The sequence below is a fragment of the Apodemus sylvaticus genome, chromosome 14, assembly GCF_947179515.1.
Source record: "Apodemus sylvaticus chromosome 14, mApoSyl1.1, whole genome shotgun sequence".
NCBI classification, from domain to species: Eukaryota; Metazoa; Chordata; class Mammalia; order Rodentia; family Muridae; genus Apodemus; species Apodemus sylvaticus.
The window spans coordinates 2,250,432-2,269,398 of NC_067485.1; the positions used below are offsets into that span (position 1 = coordinate 2,250,432).

At 44.0% G+C, this 18,967-nt stretch overlaps 1 protein-coding gene across 4 annotated transcripts in view; it reads right to left on the reverse strand.

Annotated features, from left to right (window-relative positions):
- Nucleotides 1–18,967, reverse strand: part of Aopep (aminopeptidase O (putative)) — a 313,459-nt gene that overhangs the window by 50,883 nt on the left and 243,609 nt on the right. For all 4 annotated transcript variants that reach the window (XM_052156769.1, XM_052156766.1, XM_052156767.1 and 1 more), the window contains 2 exons: nucleotides 7,670–7,738; nucleotides 7,495–7,569 (listed from right to left, as the gene is read on the reverse strand). In XM_052156769.1, coding sequence (XP_052012729.1) covers nucleotides 7,495–7,569; nucleotides 7,670–7,738 — 144 coding nt within the window. The remainder of the gene's footprint in view (nucleotides 1–7,494; nucleotides 7,570–7,669; nucleotides 7,739–18,967) is intronic.

Sequence of the window (18,967 nt, forward strand, 5' to 3'; positions counted from 1 at the left end):
CAACCATCACACAATGGAAGCCTTTGCTTCTGCTGTGTGGTTTGGGTTATTTTTTGCATATTGCTTTATATGCAATATAAATATGATATGATTGTTGGTGTGCCTTGTGTTATACCTTCTCATAGCCAGAAACTACAGCTCATGTTTCTTTGGCATGTCCCAGCAGTTTTTGACAGAGGGATTGTTATATAACAAATTCAAGACAGTGTCTGGGTAAAATGGCTGACTTGAGCTTTCTATGTTACTCATCATTGAAAAAATAGGTAATTGTTTTTCTGTGTATTATTCTGTGAACATATAGCTGAGAACATATAAACTCAGGGTTTTATGAGAGTAAAACAACAGAGATGGAATTTTCTAGCCTAGAGGCTTCAGAAAGCATCCTGCTTCTAAGTTGCCTTCCCTGAGTGGTGCCCAGAGCACCTTCCCCTTCCCCACACAGAGCTGGAGCAGCTCATATCTCAGTCAGTTCAGGTCTGCCTGTAACAGTTTCTACATTTCAAACATCTTAAGCAGAGTCTAGAACGGACATCAGAATAACAGATTCAAAACACGTCATATATCACGTCATTCAGTTTTCAGTCCATTCACTGAAAAGTCAAAAGCTGATGTTCTTAACTTAGAAACCAGAAAAATTAAACTCAAGGCCAAGTAGCAACTGTGGAAAGTGACCCACAATAATCCACTTTTACAGTAAAACTTTTGGAATTTAAGGAAAAAGAAATCCAGACACCTAGAAATGAAAACAAAAACCAACCAAACACCAGGTCACCCTGAAGAAAAGAAATGAGACCAAATAAATAAATAAGTAAATAATAAATAATAAGTAAAGTTTAAGAACAAACTTACAACCACACAGCCATGAATCAACACTGTCACCATAACCCTTCCTGAGAAGCAGACACCAGAACCAGCTTCCAAATATGGAAAGAAAGAGCTACCACCTGAGAGCCACCTTGAAGGTGTGGAGGGTGCCAGAGTCCTAAGGTCACCTGTACTCCCTAGAAGAACTGTAAACACCGCTGCCCCTGCTGACAATGCCCACACATGGGCAATGTGAAATTACAGGAAAAACGGTCAGCTTGTTCACCGTTCAGACATATTTACTTGGAAGTAAAAGGATATTTCCAGTCACATGATAAAGGGTGAAGGAACAGAAACGGTGTCTAATTTCCTTCCTGCTCCCATCACACAATCAATACGAAAGAAAGAAGGGTATTTATAAAAAGTACCCCGGAGAGCCAAACCAGACATTTCCCCAAGTCCCCCCAAAACAACAGTTCACTAGTTCATATGAAAATGAAACTGAGGTAGGACTGTCACAAACTGGCCTGCCTGCGGCCTGTGGCATAAATCAGTTCTCAGAAGAAAGCAAGCCCAAGGCCAGCATCAAGCCCAGCTGCAGGTCCTCCCGCTGCTAAGCCTCCCCCCCTCCCTTTTAGAAGACATTAAAGAGATTGTCTCCAGGAAAGGCAGGTATATTTTCATGGATAACCAGTAAAGAACACAATGAACAGTATGCTTAAACAAAATGGTAAAATGGTTTTGTTTTGACTTTTGGCTTTTGGCTTTTTGGGGGGGGGTAATTTTTTTTTTAAATTGCAGCATCACAGAGGATTGTAAAAGTCAATACCACTTGTGAGCTTCATCATCTAATCAATGCCACAAATACTTGTGAGGCCACATGTGGTCTTCTCTGAGTGCGGGGCTCTCAAGGTTGAATACATATCAGGTGTACATTGGCTGACTTCTAAGCTGAATACACTCAAATGTCCTCCTGCCGTAACACATAATTAATGGAAACAATGACAGGTCCTAACCCAAGGTGACACCAGTAGGTGCTACTAAAAATAACACATCTTATTAGTGCCATATGAGCACAGGCACAAAACAGCAGCTCATTAAAATGCCTAAGATGGGAGTGAGTGCCAAGGAAAGCATTCTGTCACAGGAATGAAATTAACGCTGCCTATAAAAGTAACTAAAAAGCCACAAGAATGTTCTTCTCCCACCTCCCTTTTCCACTCTTATGTTTTATATGAAAATAGCTTTCATCTTTCGATGCGGGGAAGAATTGGTGGTGGCTGGCATCAAACACACTGAAATCAACACAAGTGTAATTATCTGCACACTTTCAAGTGTTTTCAAAATACATGCTGGTTGAGATTTTAATTTAGAAATGTGTGCTTTGTGCTGGTGGTTGAGGACTAAGAAGAAATCTTAAGATACTGCCCAAAGCATTATTTTTGTAGCAGTTATTTGATGAGCTAATATTGCACTAACTTACACAGAGTGTCCGGTGCAGTCTGCACTGTCTTTGTGTGGTGCTGCCAGTTGTGGTGGGTTTCAGTGGGACATTCACATCAGCTGCTGCACGTAAATCACTCAGGAACCAGGCTTGACACACGGCAAGCGCCAGCTATGGGCGCGTTAATGGTTCCATTCAGAGAGTCTGTAAGGAGGTGCGTGGGGACGAGCAGGTGACTGCTGTTAGGAGTAAGTGCTGAGGGCAGCCGGTCATTGGCTTAATTTTTCCTGTTAAACCAATTTAAAGCTGGCGGGGATTTCTATACACACAGAGATGTCAGACTCTCTTCTGGTTTTAAGTTATACACTCAAAAAGAGTCAGTCTAGGGAACAGATGAAAATTTAATGGCATAACATTACACAAGCCAGACTGTCTTCTTGAGGCTACAAAAATATATTTTATCAGCAAGCTTTTCTTGGTCCAGCTTAAAGAAAGCAAAAGATGTCAAGATGTTGCATGATTTGATCTGACATGAGACTTGGATATAGAATGTTCAATACTGTATTTGTTAAGGGTTTATCATAAATACAAGGGCAGGAAGGGGTGCAGAAACAAGGCCCAGGTGCACAGGATTACCTCGGCATCTCAGCAATACAGTGAACCTCACACAGACACACATCTCTTTCTCTCTCTCTCTTTCTCTCTCTCTCTCTCTGTCTCTCTCTCTCTCCTCTCTCTCTCTCTCTCTCTCTCTCTCTCTCTCTCTCTCTCTCTCTCTCTCTCTCTGCTTGGTTGCTTCATAACAACTTTAATTAATTACTCTGTGTCCATCACTCATGTAAGTCCTTCTCCAAAGGCGAGGCACAGGGCATAAAGACACTCTCTGAGGAGGTGAAGGGCGGCTGGTAATTCATTAGAACACATAAAGCTTTTCTATGGAAATCAAGAATCAATGAAGCTATTGTATGAGACCATGGCTCTGCAAGTGGGGACTAGTTATGGATTCTCACAGAGCAACAGTACTCTTAAAAGAGGCAAGGGCACCAAGCCTAGGAAACTCCAGGGGAGCCTTGCCTCAGGTATAAGGGCAGCCATCCAAACCCACCAGGTTGCTGGGTGCAGGGAGTGGCTACCAGTAAGTGCGGGTACTTGGCTACATGCTCCCAGTCCTCATGGGCTGCTTTTACTGGCTTGTGCCTCAAGGGCTACACGTGAATGAAGCCTATCAGCCGCCACTGGCCGCTGTGAGTCCAGTAAAGAGTTAAGTAACTTTAAAACAAAACAAAACAAAAATCTTAAATACTGGTTTCCAGAATTACAACAGAATATAAAAGACTAATATCATGAAAGGCAAACACTGTGATAAACTATTTCAAGCCTAAACTGGTGCTCTCTCTCTCTCTCTCTCTCACACACACACACACATACACACACACACACACACACACACACACACACACACACACACACACACGAGTAGCAAGTGTACAGTGTGTCTCAAAGGAGTAAACAGCCTGCAGACCTCCTTGAGTTCACACAGACTTAAAAGTCATTGTGCATTATTACCCCAACAGACATTACCACTGGCTATGTGGCTCTGAGTCAAGTGTGCAATAAGAAAAGTGTTGTAAAAGCAGATTAAATTGCTCCAAACTTTACCATTTTATCAGAACAAGAACAAACAGAACTGACTACTTGCCGCTGTTGGCCACTGTCTCACTCTCCTGTTCAGTTTTTATGTTTAACCTGGACACCTCACTGTGAGTTTCGGCAAACTGTAAGCTCCAAAGTTCTGTTGTCCAGATTGTGGCAGGAGCCAGCAGTGTCGGCTCTCGGCGACAATTATGACTCACAAAGGCTGGTTTCACCTCCCTCTGGACATTTGCTTCAGATACACCAGACACAGAGGATGGCTTGTGAGTCACCCCCGTGCCTGAAAGCCAGCCTATGAATACTTTTGATCTCAGCACGTACACAAAGGCTAAGATGGAAACGGCAAGGGGGGGTTTTCTCTAAGTTATCAAATGTGTAGTAACCAAAAAGGTGGATTCTTTTGAATCTTACAATAGAAATTTTCTTCCTTTAAACTCCAAGAGCATTGTCTTTAAAACAGACCATTTCATAATACTATTGTGTTATATATTCTAGTTCTTAGAATAATGAAGTTATCTAAACTTTATTCACATACACATACCTTAAAATATTAGTTTTTACTCTATAATGGTGATACACAATTTGTGTTTACCTTTGAGTTAAAAGTTAATGTATTCTTCCAAAGCCAACAATAGATCATATAGGAAAAGCTATTGCTGTTAACACACACACACACACACACACACACACACACACACACAAACACACACCAGCCCCACAGAGCTCGCCCAGTTTACCCAAACTAAATAACAAGCATTTGAAATAACAGAAAAAGGAAGAACATCAGAGTAGGTGGGAAACATTCCAGGAGCAAGAGAGAGAACACAGGCTTGAGGTAATCTGGTTACAGCCATGGCAGAGATAGGGAGCTATGCTAGGACAACATGGAAATGGACATCAAGGGACATCCCAAGAAGATGCAAAGGGGAGAATGAAGAATGGCGGTCCTTCAGAAAGGTACATAAAGTTCTTAAAGATGGCTCCCTGGTAACAGGAATGGCCAGAGAGAGACGCTACATGAGGCCAGGGCAGTCGGGAAAGCATTCCAGTCACTTGCGGGGTGAGGTGGCACAGTCACTCGACTTGTTCCGTTTGCTTCTTCACAGCTCAGACTTCACAGGCAGATGCACTGCTTTTCTGGCTGAAACTCTCGCTAATAATTCAAGATCCATCAGACTATGCCCACCATTTTGCTACTGAGACGATTTCTTTAAGGGGAAAACAAAATGTTTCCCATAATGACATTCTTTCCACACAGCTCCAAGCCTGGCCTGCTGCCATGGCTGTTTTCCTTTCTCAAGTTATCCAGACAGTTCTGTTCTTCACTAGGCAGTAAGAGCTGCCTCCGCCTACGGAAGGGAAACGTTGCAGTCCTAGCATGGTTAGTACAGGCCACTTAGCCAAAGTCACTCGGATCTAGCCCACAGGCCATTCGACCAGATCCATCTAGTCCAATCCAGTTTAGTTAGATCTGGGTTGACTCCTGAGAGCCTGAAGGTGGGGGACACTTGAGGAATGGAGGATATGGAGGGAGGACAGCTGGCCATCAGGGGAGAGGGCAAGGACAAAGAAGACAAAGGAGCAGACGACAGCTAGGTCTAGAACGTGCACGTCCGACATGTATACTCTTATTTCAATCTTGCTAAACTAGTGAGAGCACAAACATGCACAGTGGGGCACAGAAAGGACAGATGTGTTAACTTGCTTGTGGTCCAGCAGACATTTTTGTTTTCCTTTTTATTTTATCTTGAGACTGATCTCTTTATATATCCCTGGCTGCCCTGGAATTGTGTGGAATAGACTAGCCTTAAACTCACACCTTTGCCTCTCGAGTGCTAGGTACTGGGGTATGAGCCAGGCTCAGCAACTTACCAGAATCAACAGTGAGTGACCTACTGCAGGTTCCACCAGCAACAGGATCAAATCCTAGCACCAGACTTGGGGTGAACGCTCATCTGAGTGAACCCCTAGGTCCTGAGCCTTTCAGGTTGTACTCTGTGACCTTGGGTCACAGATCCGACAGCTCATGTGGCCCAGCACAGTGCCTTCCTTCATAGTCAGACCCTTCTCCCAGGTGTGACAGGGAACATGCTTGTTGGGGCTGGAACTGGAAAAAAGAGGTGGGGACACCCACACAAACACATGTCTCTGGACACACCACATGTCCTTGCACTCCTAGAAAGGAAGGCTTTCCAATTCAGCTTCGAGTTCTTTAAAACCAACCCACACTGTCTAGGAAGAAAATCAGGTGCGGCTTTTCTAGTCGGCCTATTGGGGACTGCTGGGGGAGAACTGCCACTGTACTAGCAGGCAGAGAGGCCTCCATTGTTTTCGCCTCCCCAGTTTCTTAGAGGCAGTTGCTACTTCAGAGTTGGGTACCAATATCAAGTACTCAATAAAGCCTCCTCCTTTCTCCATGTGTGGCTGATCTTATCTCTTGCTAATGATTATACCTAAAAACATTTGTTCAAGTGCTGGGCACACCATGCTTTTCATTCTTTAGCTATTTTATGATCTCATTCATTAATCACAAACCTTTTAAAGCCACCTAAATTGTAAGAGAACAACAATCATAACCTGCCGCAGCATCTAAGGTGTGGCTCCAAATCTCTGTTTAAAAGAGTTGTTTTCTTATCACTGTTCAACTTTGTTGACATGCACAGCTTGTTCTTTACAAGGCTGGGAGGAGGGCACTTCTCACATCATTTGGGCCCCTTGAATGTTCACAGCAATAAGCTCAGCTAGTCCTTTTGCCTGGTGTCTTCTGAGTAGCCCCAAGTGCCCTCAAGTGCATCCTGAAACTCCACTTCACCATTACTGTGAGCTCCATGCACGCTCTCAGATGCCCGATGCCCATACTAAGGCAACACAGGAGCTGGCAGCATAGTTATCAGCAAGGATTTGGCTTCAGAGATTCATCATCTATCCCAGCAGCAGAACAACACACCGCTATTTTAGTCCCTTAGAGCTAGAACTCCCTCCCTGCCCACCCAACTGCAAAAGTATATTTAAGCAAAATTGACAAAACCAAAACATGTCGTTAACATTTGCCCCCTTTTCAGTAAGTACGAAAAGGGGCTAATGGGCTACTCACCTGATTTCAAAATATCACAAGTTTCAACCCCACGCATTCACAACGGAAAGCAGCGAGCAAGGTCTACAAAGTAACTATTAAAATTCCAAATTCAGGAGGAAAAATGCTGAGTAAAAAGGAAAAATTGGTCCTGGCATGTCTGAAGTTGCCCACTCCTCACACTGCAGGTCATCAGTTTCCACAGGATTCCTGGCAGGGGTTGGCTGTGTGGGCCCATGTGCTGACGCCTGCCTGCCTGCCTGCCTGCGGGGAGGGGTGGGGGGGTTCTGCCTGGAAGAAGCTTTCATTTCTGGGGGCACCCCTGCAGTGTAAGGAGCACGTGACAGGCCCCCATCCCAGTCAAGGTGGACACCACTGTTTATCCATTTCCCACACAGGTAACGCTTTCTTGCTGGAAAGAACAAACTCCACAAACGCTATTCTAGTAGCGGAGACTGACTCTTGGGCGCAAGGCAGCACGCAGGAGCTCCTCCCAGCAGCACCCTCCAGGGCCTCCTACCTTTTCAAAGGCGGCGTCTCGCGTCCCTCGTTTGCGTTTTCGGGGTCTGCGGTTCATTCGAATCCATTTCGCCACCTGGAGTCAAAACCCAACAGCATTTCAAGCAGGCCGAGGTGCGGGTGTCCCCCTCACCTGAGCAGCCTGCGCTGCTGTCACCTCTGAGCGTCGCACTCACCTCCGAGCCCACTTGCCGTGTCAGCCTACTCGGCTGGCAGTCCTCGGCCTTGCGCTCCTCCTGCAGCGCCTGTGGGGAGAACAAGTCAAGTTCACCGAGCTCAGCGCCACAAGCGCGACACCTCGGCGGGGGCGGGCGGGCAGGCGAGCGGGCGGGCCGGCGGGCGCGGGCGGGGCGGGGCCTGCCTTAAAGGTGTAGGCGCCCAGGTCCTGGCTGTTATTGTTCTCCGAAAGGAACCTTTGCCTGGACCTGCGCCCCGACGCGGTTCGCCCCACCGCCCCACCGACCCGTCCGTCCGTCCGTCCATCCACCTACCAATATAACACGCCCCTGGGTCTAGTCAGAGGCTCGGGTTATAGGATGGAGAGACCCTGATTCCGGGATTCCCAAGGGAAGCAACTTTTCTGCCAGCGCACCAAGGTAGCAGGTGACCTAGGGAGTCCCGCGTTCACGCGTCACCATGGATCTGAAAGGGAGGGGGCCTCCTGTTCCACAGCTAAGGATGGACTCGCCCCATGTTCCTTCGTCCCTCTCTGGGCCAGCCAGGCCTGAGGAGAGGCTGCTGTACTGCCGGGGGGGGGGGGGGGGGGCTGGCTGACTCTGCTGCCCTTTAACTTTATCACATTTCTTAAAAAAAAAAAAAAAGTCTGTCGGGCCCTCTTTATTGCTACTCCATCCTTCTTTCAAGATCAAAAGGTTTAGATCAAAGGCAAGATCAAACTCCGGACTTTAAATAGAAGCAACTTCGCCATGGAGTACTTTACACAAAGAGGAGCTGCTTAATGAGACATCAGAATGGAAAACTTTATTGTACCCTCCATTCCCAAGCACAGACGGACCCTCATGTGGCCACTAAAGATGGCTCTGTCCTAAAGTAGACAACCGGCATGCTCGAGTAGGGGATTCTTAGCAGTGTTTGTATTTCCAGCAATGTAAATCAAACAAAAACAACAGAACTCTAGAATGTAAGTAGATGCAGTCAGTTCTGTGCCTCACTATCCAGGTACAAAACTGCATATTCATTTGCTAAGAATCTTACACATATTAAGTGATCTTACATACATGTACAACCATCATATCCACTTTTATCCTGATTTAAGGATACTTACTGCTTTGGAAAGTGAGGAAGCACACACACAAAACCAGGAAAAAATTATCAACAATACATTATGCAAAAAATCTACTTAATTTTAAGCAGAAGGAAAACTTTGAACTACTCAAGCTTCATGCTACTACTCATAATTCCAGAATCAATTCATATCCATTCTGGCAGGCGCTGCCTCTGATCATTAATTTTTCCCCTTGGGTGTTTACTACCCTTAGGAACACTAAAATAAACAGTTTGGTGCAGAGAGTTTATTAATAGTAAGAAAGATAATTATTGCAAATTAAGTTTTACACAGACAGGGGCATTTAAAGACTTTTTGGGGGTCCTACAACTTTCATTTCATTGTAATCTCAAATCACATGTGTATGTGAAATTGTTCTCAAATCCAAAAGTCCCACGGAGCCATTGGTAATATCTTAAGAATCGAAATCTAGAACTCTGGCCCTCACCAGATAGCCCTTTTCACCCGTGCCCAGCACTGGGAGTGCACCAGAGCTCTGACTTAGACTGAATGGTCCCCTAATGTGTTCCCTTGTCCCACAATCCCAAAGGAAATTGCAATCCCATCACTTTGCTTTACTGGAAACACATGACCTGCCTCTGGCTTCTACCTGGAGTATCACATCTGAAAGATTTCTCCTCACTATCAAGCTCAAAGTCTAATATTCCCCAGTATTCTAGTAGCACCCCACCTATATCATCTTCTGCAACTCTGTCACTCATTAGTAGAGCAGGCTTAAGTTTCAGATCTTGAAAGCATGTATCCCACACCCCTTCCACACACACTCATCATTGCCATTGCATATTTTATAAAATGCACTTATATTTTGCATTTCTTAACACTGAAGAGTCAGTGAAACTGAAATCAAACTCCCATCTTATATTAGGTTCACTCAGAATGGCACAATTTTTATGGCTATTTATTTATTTATTGGGTTTTTCTTTTGGATTTGGTTTTTTCAAGACAGGGTTTCTCTGTATAGCCCTGGCTGTCCTGGAACTCACTCTGTAGACCAGGCTAGCCTTGAACTCAGAAATTTGCCTGCCTCTGCCTCCCAGAGTGCTGGGATTATAGGCATGCGCTGCTGCTGCCGCCGCCGCCGCCGCCGCCGCCGCCGCCGCCGCCGCCGCCACCACCACCCGGCTATTTATTTTTAATCTAACATGTGGTAGTAAAATCACACCTACAGCAGGATATGTATGTGGGGTGTGTGTGTGTGTGTGTGTGTGTATACATGCCATGTCATATGTGTAAAAGACAATGTGCAAGTCAGGTCTCTCCTACCTCGTAGGACATAGGATAAACTGATTAAATGTCTATCTCCCTGATGACACTTTAAGCTCCTGGAAAGGCACTATCCTGTTTTTTTTTTTTTTTTCCCTTGATTTTTTTGTCTAGTCATTAAAATATGGTCTAACATACAACAGATATTCAATGTCTTAACAGTGAAGGGGAACTAGAAAGAGAGCTCAGTGGATCAAAGCACCTCCTCCCAAGCCTGATGACATTAGTTCAATCCCTGGTGGGATGAGAGAACCGACTCTAGGCTCCTTCCATGGAATCTGTGCAGCACACACTCATGCAGTAATAAATAAATAAATAAATAAATAAATAAATAAATAAATGCAATGACATTTTATTTAAAGTAAATAGAAGTAGACAGGGACAGAGGAACACAGAGTATACAATTCAAGGGTGGTTTAATCTTACAATGATTATGTCTCTAGTTCCACTTTCTTTAATTGCTGGAATATCACCATTTGTAAAAAGCATTATTACATTTGAAGAAAAAAAGAGTGACATATTTCTAAAATAACTTAAAAAATAAAAATCGAAAATAAAAGGTGCCTATACACCAGTAATTCAAATTACATCTTGGTGCTGGGGGCTGAATTTAAACCAGAATGAAGGATGTAAAACTAGAAAAAGTAATGTTCTTATTGTTCAACACAACCTGAATGCGTTTCTTTGGTGTTTACTTATATCCGTTCTTGCTTATGAGCTGATGCAAATGTCAGTAGACTGTGGAGAAACCTTGAGACACATTGAAAATTTGCAGTTAGGGATGGATAGTCTAGCATCTTCCAGAGTGGCAAAAGTACTTTCAAGATATCCTTTAAAAAATGGATTATTTTATGTTTGAATTATATCTTTTCAAATGCCTCAGCTAGTTGACAGACATGTTTGCAAAGGAAGTTTTTCTAAGAAACTTTTTGTCAAAGCAGTTTGTAAGAGTCAAAGACAATTTCAGAACCCTAAGGAAATGCCATTCCTTTTAAACAAAAGCACTGCTAAATACAGAAACTGGAGATTATTTTCACAGAGAAAGTATTTTTTGGTTTTCTTTTTCAATTTTTTTTTTTTTTGTATTTTTTTTCCCAGTGGAAGAGGAAGTTACTCCTCTCACAGGAAAAGGGTCCTGATGCCAGTCTTGTACTGATAGGGTGGGTGCTCTCTTCCTGCTTCTATTTGGTGAGAGAAGCATAACACAGAGGAATGAGGAGAGTACCCAGGAAGCCCTGCAGGACAAAAATAGGGAGCCCTTTAATTATTCCAGCAGACAGCAAATTACGCTCCCCTGGGCAAAGCCAAAGGAGAACCATCTATAGAGAGAAGCCAAGGACTTTGGCTCCCGCAGGATCTAAGGGGCTCTGTTACTATATGCCATGTTTATAATATCACCACTGGAGAAACTGTGGCAGGATTGTGAGTTCTAGAATAGTCTGAGCAACAAAACAAAACAGCAGGACAGTGGGTGCCTACAGGGTCTGTAGATACAGTTACCTAGAGATGGAGCAACAGGAACAAGTCAGGATTAAAACTGACTGAATGTTATAGCTTTAAATTTTGACTGAATGTAACACGCCTGATGCCTTGTTTTCTCTGAGTTTAGAAGAATGCATACTGTTATTACCTGCTTCATCGGTGCTACGATGAAGACTCTAGTTTCTTTCTGAGGAAGATTTTAGCCCTGTTGGGTGGGTATAATCCTGCAGCATAACTTTCAGGAGAGAAATATGGATCACACTGGAAAGCCCACTACAAGCTTAGCTCCCCCGCCCAGATTTATGTTTGTGAGTACCGCTCTGACCTTATCAGTGTTACCCAGAATGCTATGCAGAACCCAACCTAGTGAACAGTATGTAAGATTCTGACACCTCCTTTTCCCCCTTGTTCTTCAGTACTAAGGACTGAGCCTTGGCATTATGCATCCTAACCAAGGACCCCACTACTGGACTGTGCTCTTTGCTGTAAGCTCATGATCCTTGCTAACGAGCTAAGGAAGGCTAACTAGTGGTGCGGTGCTAACAGAAAACAAACAAACAAAAAAACAAAACAAAAAAAATCACACCTACAGCAGGCACACACACATTTCCCAGTTTCCAGACTATTGATGATTAAACTCCTCCCAGGGAGAATGCGATTGAGTTCATGCTTGGGTTCAGTCAGACCTCTATAAAGTTGGTCCTGGACCCCATCATCCTGTGCTCTAGGCATACCTTCTTTCCATGCAGATCTGCTGAGATGCCATTGACCTTCATTTGGAGGGGCAGCAAGAGAAAAGACCCCATAAATCCATTGCTGTGCTGACTAGGATGAGGCTATTTCTTCCCTCGGTTTTACTTCTCTCTGATACCAATGTCACAAAAGGTCAGACAAAGGCACCTCATTTCTTTCCATCAGTCTCATCACTGTGCTTCACCTTCCTGAAAACATGGAGTGTCAGGGTCCTCCTTAGCCAGGACAGGACCTCAGGGACAGTTAGCTGGGCATTAACTATGCTCTCTGCCCATCATCCTACTGAGTTCTGCCATTCTGTTTTGGAAGCTGCTTTAACTTCATTTTGAGCAAGAGAGGTCTGAATAAATAAAAGTATTGGGTTTTACTTTTTTCCCCCCATTTTAATTTGCCTTTCTCCTTGGTGAACTGAAAAATGTCATGTTGCCCGCATTTCTCTCCATTAACACAACACTTGGAAGCTACATGTGAATGCTAAAGTCATACTTCATTTCTTTATGAAGTTCAAAGAAAATATTAGGAAATAACAACAGGAAAGATAATACTGCATATGTACCACACAGGTGCCATAAGAATGTTGACCATGCCCCTAGTTCTGGAAAGACCCAGTGTAGCAGTATAAGACAAAACCAGAACAGGGAAGTGGGAAGGGATGGGTGGGAGAACAGAGGGAGGGAAGGGGGCTTATGTGACTTTAGGGGAGTGGGGAACCAGAAAAGGGGAAAACATTTGAAATGTAAATAAAAAATATATCGAATAAAATTAAAAAAAAAAAAAAAGAATGTTGACCATGAAGCTGGAGAGATGGCTCAGTGGTTAAGAACACTGACTGCTCTTCCAGAGGTTCTGAGTTCAATTCCCAGCACCCACATGGTTATTTATGACCATCTATAAAGGGATCTTATGCCCGCTTCTGGCATGTAGGCATATATGCAGCATAGCACTCATCCATTGGTGGAAGAGGAGGAGGAGGAAGAGAGGGAGGAGGAGGAGAGGGAGGAGGAGGAGAGGGAGAGAAATTGTTGATCAGATTAATATGATATCAAAACCAGAGAAAAGGTACTCTGAAGCACCAGCTATCAGAGATCACAAGAACCTTGTAACTGGTAGAAAACTAGAACAGCGCAATATCAACAGAAGCAGTTTACACAGCACTGGACACCTAAGCTCTTCTGCTTGTGCCTCATGGAGTCACTGCTTAAGACTGGAGACACTGGGTCTTAGGTAATTCCAGTGCCTTTATCACTTCATATGCCGTGGTCCTTAACTTCTGATTGGAACTAAGGGAATATCCACTGTGGCCATGTCACTTTAAAAATCTTGTTTGCTGGGCGGTGGTGGCTCACACCTTTAATCCCAGCCCTTGGGAGGCAGAGGCAGATGGATTTCTGAGTTCGAGCCTGATCTACAGAGTGGGTTCCAGGACAGCCAAGGCTATATAGAGAAACCCTATCTCGGAAAAAAAAAACAATAAATAAATAAATAAAAATAAAAATCTTGTTTATTATATGGATATGATTAACCCCAGGTCAAAACATGGACCACAAAATGAAACCCAAACCCATAACGTCTGTTGAAAGAGACATTATCATATATCCTTCACCATGAGTATGGCTGTAGTTGTTTTAATGTATGAATATATGCATATGTGCATGTATATGTGCACAGTAATGCAAGGGGTCAACCCCGGGTGCTGTTCCTTGAGAGCTGGTCACTTTAGTTTTTGAGGCAGGGTCTCTCATTGGGCTGAAGTTTGACAAGGTGGCCACAGTCTGCCTGCCTTGCCTCCCCACTGGCCTTTGTTATACCTGTCCTATGGATAAAATTCATGTCACCACACTTGCATGGCAGGCATTTTATTGAGTGTGCCATCTCCTTAGCCCCTGACTGTAATTATTCATGTGACCTGAACATTTACTCATAGACACTATAACCTTAAAGGGTCATCATAAGTGAAATACAAAATTGCATGCAGGGGCTTTCCATCTGCAGTTCCTACTTCTAAATGCTCTTTGAGAATACAGTGTGTGTGTGTGTGTGTGTGTGTGTGTGTGTGTGTGTGTGAGAGAGAGAGAGAGAGAGAGAGTGTGGGTATGTATGTGTGTCATTGTGGGTATGTGGTGTGTTGTGGTGTGAGGGGGTGTGTTGGTGTGGGGAGGGTTATTGGGGTAGGGGTGTTATGAATCTCAGCATTTGGGACCCACTATGATTTATGCCTCAGAGTCATCTTAAGGTCCTCTTTTTCAGTAATCTCAGTGTGCCAACAGTGCTGAGAACCACTAATTTGGGTGGTTTTAATGATGTCCTATATGTAACAGCTACCAGAAAATATTATAGATGGTTGGGAAGTATCTAACTTTGAAGGCCAATAAAACAGAGGGTGACGTGCTCTATGACAGCAAGTTCCAGTGGGCAGAAAGAAAGAAGGGAGACATTGTGATGAAGAGGACGGACTGTTGGGCTGGAAGCATTTCCCATCGATCATATTTAGGAATAAATTATGGACATGAATTAAGCAAACCCACAAAAAGAGTTAAACAATATAAGATTCCAATGGCCCTCCTATGAAGAAGCAAGGAGTTCTTTTGAGATTCATGGTTAATACAATTCTAGGTCCTGCACAAAGACCTTGATGGGGGCTTGTTTAGTGTTGGCCTATAGCACTGTCCACAGAAGGCAGCACTTCCCATGTTCTGATTACAGAGCTAGCCTAGAATTAGGGAGAAGGCCTATACCAGTAGAAAAGACCCTTTGCTATGTACAAAGGGATTGTTCCATTCAAGAGTAGCCATGCTGGCTGACTTCCTTAAGTTGTGGGCATCCCGCTCTGACCAAATGGGTTCACTTGATTAGAAACACACACACACACACACACACACCCATACACACCCAAGCATGCATGTGCACATGCATATGTTCTGAGAGAATTACTGACAAATATTTTCCCAAAGGCACAGACACACATATATTGTCTGATGGTATTTTACTAGCTGGAAAGCCAGAGCACATGTAGCACTTTCCCTTCATTTCCTGGGGTGGGATATGACATGGTATGGTAGAGTGTGCAGAAGTGTGTGTGCACGCATGGCTATGGCACTGCCCGTGTGCCTCTGAAGGAAGGGCTGTATAATAAGTTTATGGCCCCAGAAAATCTATTCTTTTATAAAAATTGCCCACTCAGAAGAGATTGCTGGCCATCAGGCCTTTAAAAGGAACTTAAATAAGTTGCAATTTGCAAACAGAAGACCGCGCCTGAGTCATCTCTCTTAACAAGTATTATTTAAAAAAAAAAAATCTCTCCCTCACACACACAGAGGAAAGTAAAGTCTACCTCCTTGGAGGGTTGCTGACTCTAATACAAATAATTATGATAGAAAGCCTGTTTCTAGGGTGTTTGTTCACCAAACACTAAACTCCATAGAAGAAGGTGCCCTGGGAAAACAAGGAGAAGAGCCTGTGCTGATTGGTTATTAATCCATTCTTCTTCCTGGGACACTCCTCCAGCAGTGGATTAAATCCACGGTTAATGCTTCCCAGGCCCAGCTGCCTCCATATTAGGAAAGCCAGCACTCACATTTCCCCAGGGTATAGAAGGACCTGCCCTTCCTCCCTCTGCTTCCGCCCACCATGTGTGAAGGTGGGGGAGTGGGTGCTGGGGAATGTGAACTGGATCCCACACTCATCAGCCAAGCAGCACACCCTCATTGTTCTTTAGATACCAGGCATAGCTTCTCTCTAGAAGGGATCGGCCACTTGACACACAACATAGCTTTTGTGCTCCGCAGTCGGACAGACAAGAAAAAGCTCTACGGGACATTAAAGCTTTAGATAACCCCAGGAGACCAGGTGCAAGAGCCATCGGATTATGTATGCTTCCGCTGTATACCTCAGCCTGTAAGGCTAACAGTAAGTCTCCTAGGGCCCTCCCACTTCTCTGAGTTGCCCACAGAATCCAAGGCCTTATGCATACTAGGCGAACAACCAGTCACCAAGCTCCTGACTGCTTTTCTGGTTGTGGGTTTTAACCTGTCATACGACTGCTGTGGTTTGTTTTAGCTTTGCTTCTTACCTTCCTTGCCTTGATGCCTGAGGTTCAAAGTTACCAGAAAATGGGCTAGTACAGCCAACTAGCTGTCACTGTTTTCTGTGATGTCTTATGAATCTGGCCTCACTGTCTTGGGACAACGCTGAGGTGTAATGGGGAAGGCGTCCCTGAGAACTGAGACCAAGGTACCCTGTCTCGGCTTCTCAAAACACTCAAGTCACACAACCTCCAGAGCCTGTGAGAGACACATGTCACTGAGGGTAAAGTGAGACAGTGCACGAAGCAGGCACAAAGGTAATCTTTAATCCCTCCGCTGTCTCCACCCCCACCTTTTTCCTGGAGACAAAAGCCTGTCTGGTATTTTTGAACCAAAGTAAACTTTCAAAGGTCTCAAAAATAACTAGGTTGTGACATCATAATAGAAAAGCCTAACCTGACAACCACAGGAACTCAGTGTCCTTGGATGGAGCCTGGAGAGATGTGGCCCATCTGAGCTACTACAAACAAGCACCTGTCCCTTCCAATGACAAGTGGAAGGAAGACAAGAGGAAGCAGGTCCTTATTACAAAGGAGAATCAATAATCCTATTAGTAGTCCCTTCTCACACAAAACAATAGGACATCTGTTGTTACAGGAATATGGAAAAGAAAGCCAGATGTGGTGGTCACACCTGTAATCTCAGCATTTGTAGCATAGAGTCAAGAGGATCAAAAATCCAAGGCCACCCTAAGATGCATAGTAATACTGTGTCAAAACAAACAAAGAAACCAACCGTATAGTGTCATGTTGACACTCCCCTGGATGTTATCAGTGAAATTAAGTCTCAGCCACAAATCTAAAGCACAGGGTTTAACAGGGGCTTCCAAGTTAGAGGGACTCATTAGTTGCCTCAACTATAAAATGGACACAACAATGTTGATCTTACAGACTTCTGAGTAGAAGTACATTAATATCATATATGATGCTCCTAACAGAGTCTCCTCCATGACAGCTGTTTTCATCTTGGCTTTTCTAATATACAAAATGGGACAGAGGAAATAAATTACATTAAAAAATATATTTCTTAGGGCTGGAAAAGAAGGCTTGAAGGGTAAAATCCTTTGTTTAAAAGCATGAGGACCTGAATTTGGATTCCATGAATTCATTAACAAGACAGAACAAAACAACCTCCCCCCCCCCCAAAAAAAAAAACCCAAAATAAACAAAAACCAAAAAGCAATCAAGCCATGATCTTAGAACTGGGAGGCCAAGACAGGAAAACCCCAGGGTCTTGCTAGGCAGCCAGTCTAAGTAACCAGTGAACTCCAGGGTTAGCAAGAAACTCTGACTCAAAAATCAATGGAGGGGATAGAAAGAAGTTCTGTAGGCAGAATGGAGGGGATAGAAAGAAGTTCTGTAGGCAGAATGGAGGGGATAGAAAGAAGTTCTGTAGGCAGAATGGAGGGGATAGAAAGAAGTTCTGTAGGCAGAATGCTTTCTGCTCTTCCAGGGGATCCCAATGTGGTTCCCAGCACCCAGACCCACAGGCTCGCAACCTCCCGGAACGCCAGCTCTAGGGGACCAGATGCACTCTGGCCTTCTGGCTTATGTGCACACATGTGGCATTCATACACAGAGACACATGATTTTTTAAAACGTCTTAAAAAATAAGTTGAAAAGTGGCAGAGAAAGACTCACACACTGGAGATTTAAAAACTACATTCAGATAGTTAAACTTATATATTTGTGTGTTTGCCATAGTTTCTTAAAGGATTTATGTAAAACTCCAAAACTCAGGCAGAGATCCCTAACTACAAAACCAGTGACAAAAAAAAAAAAAACAAAACAAAACAAAAAAACCCCAAAAAAAACCCTCAGAAACCAAACCAAACAACAACTACAAAAGAGTACAAGAACAACAGCAACAAAACACTTTGCGAAGAAGGAACTGAGAACTCTGGAGAACAATAAACCTCATAATAACTTCCTAATAAGCAATAGCACAGAGCCTTGAGGGGAAATGCATTTGCTTGGCGGCTCAGAGCAGATGTGAAAGCACCTCAAGGAAAGGACACAGGGAAGGAAAAGAGGGGAAACTTTTGTCCAAGAGGCAGCAGCTGGACCTTCCAGGAAACGTGCGGCTTGCCTGTCGCCAGTGACTCCCAGTCACTTACTTCCCAGGAGCCCTGGTCCTGGGAGCCCTGGTTCCGAGTTCTGTGTATTCACTTTCGATGCCCTCCTTTATGTTTTAATGGCAATGAAGTTGTTGAAATTAAAGAATTGAGTTGTGAAGCTTTGGGGAATAAATGATGTCATGCTGTGAAGTTGAGGCCAATAACAACCAGGGCTGCCCTAGAACACTAAAACCTCTTACCTGTGCTTCCTCAGTGTGCTTTGTAATTTCCTTTGGCCTATAAAGGAAAATATTTTTAGCATGTAGCACACTTTGTAACAGATATATAAATGCACTAAAAGTACAATTTTAGGAAAACTGTCTGGGTTTGAGCATCCCAGCCCCAACTATGTTCAGCTTTCTCGACCTAAGGCCCACCACAGTGCCAGGCCGTGAGTATGGCAGTTCCTCGAAAACATGGCAGCATGGCTGGTCCAGTGTACTTTGCTTAAACTAAAAGCCAGATCAAAGGA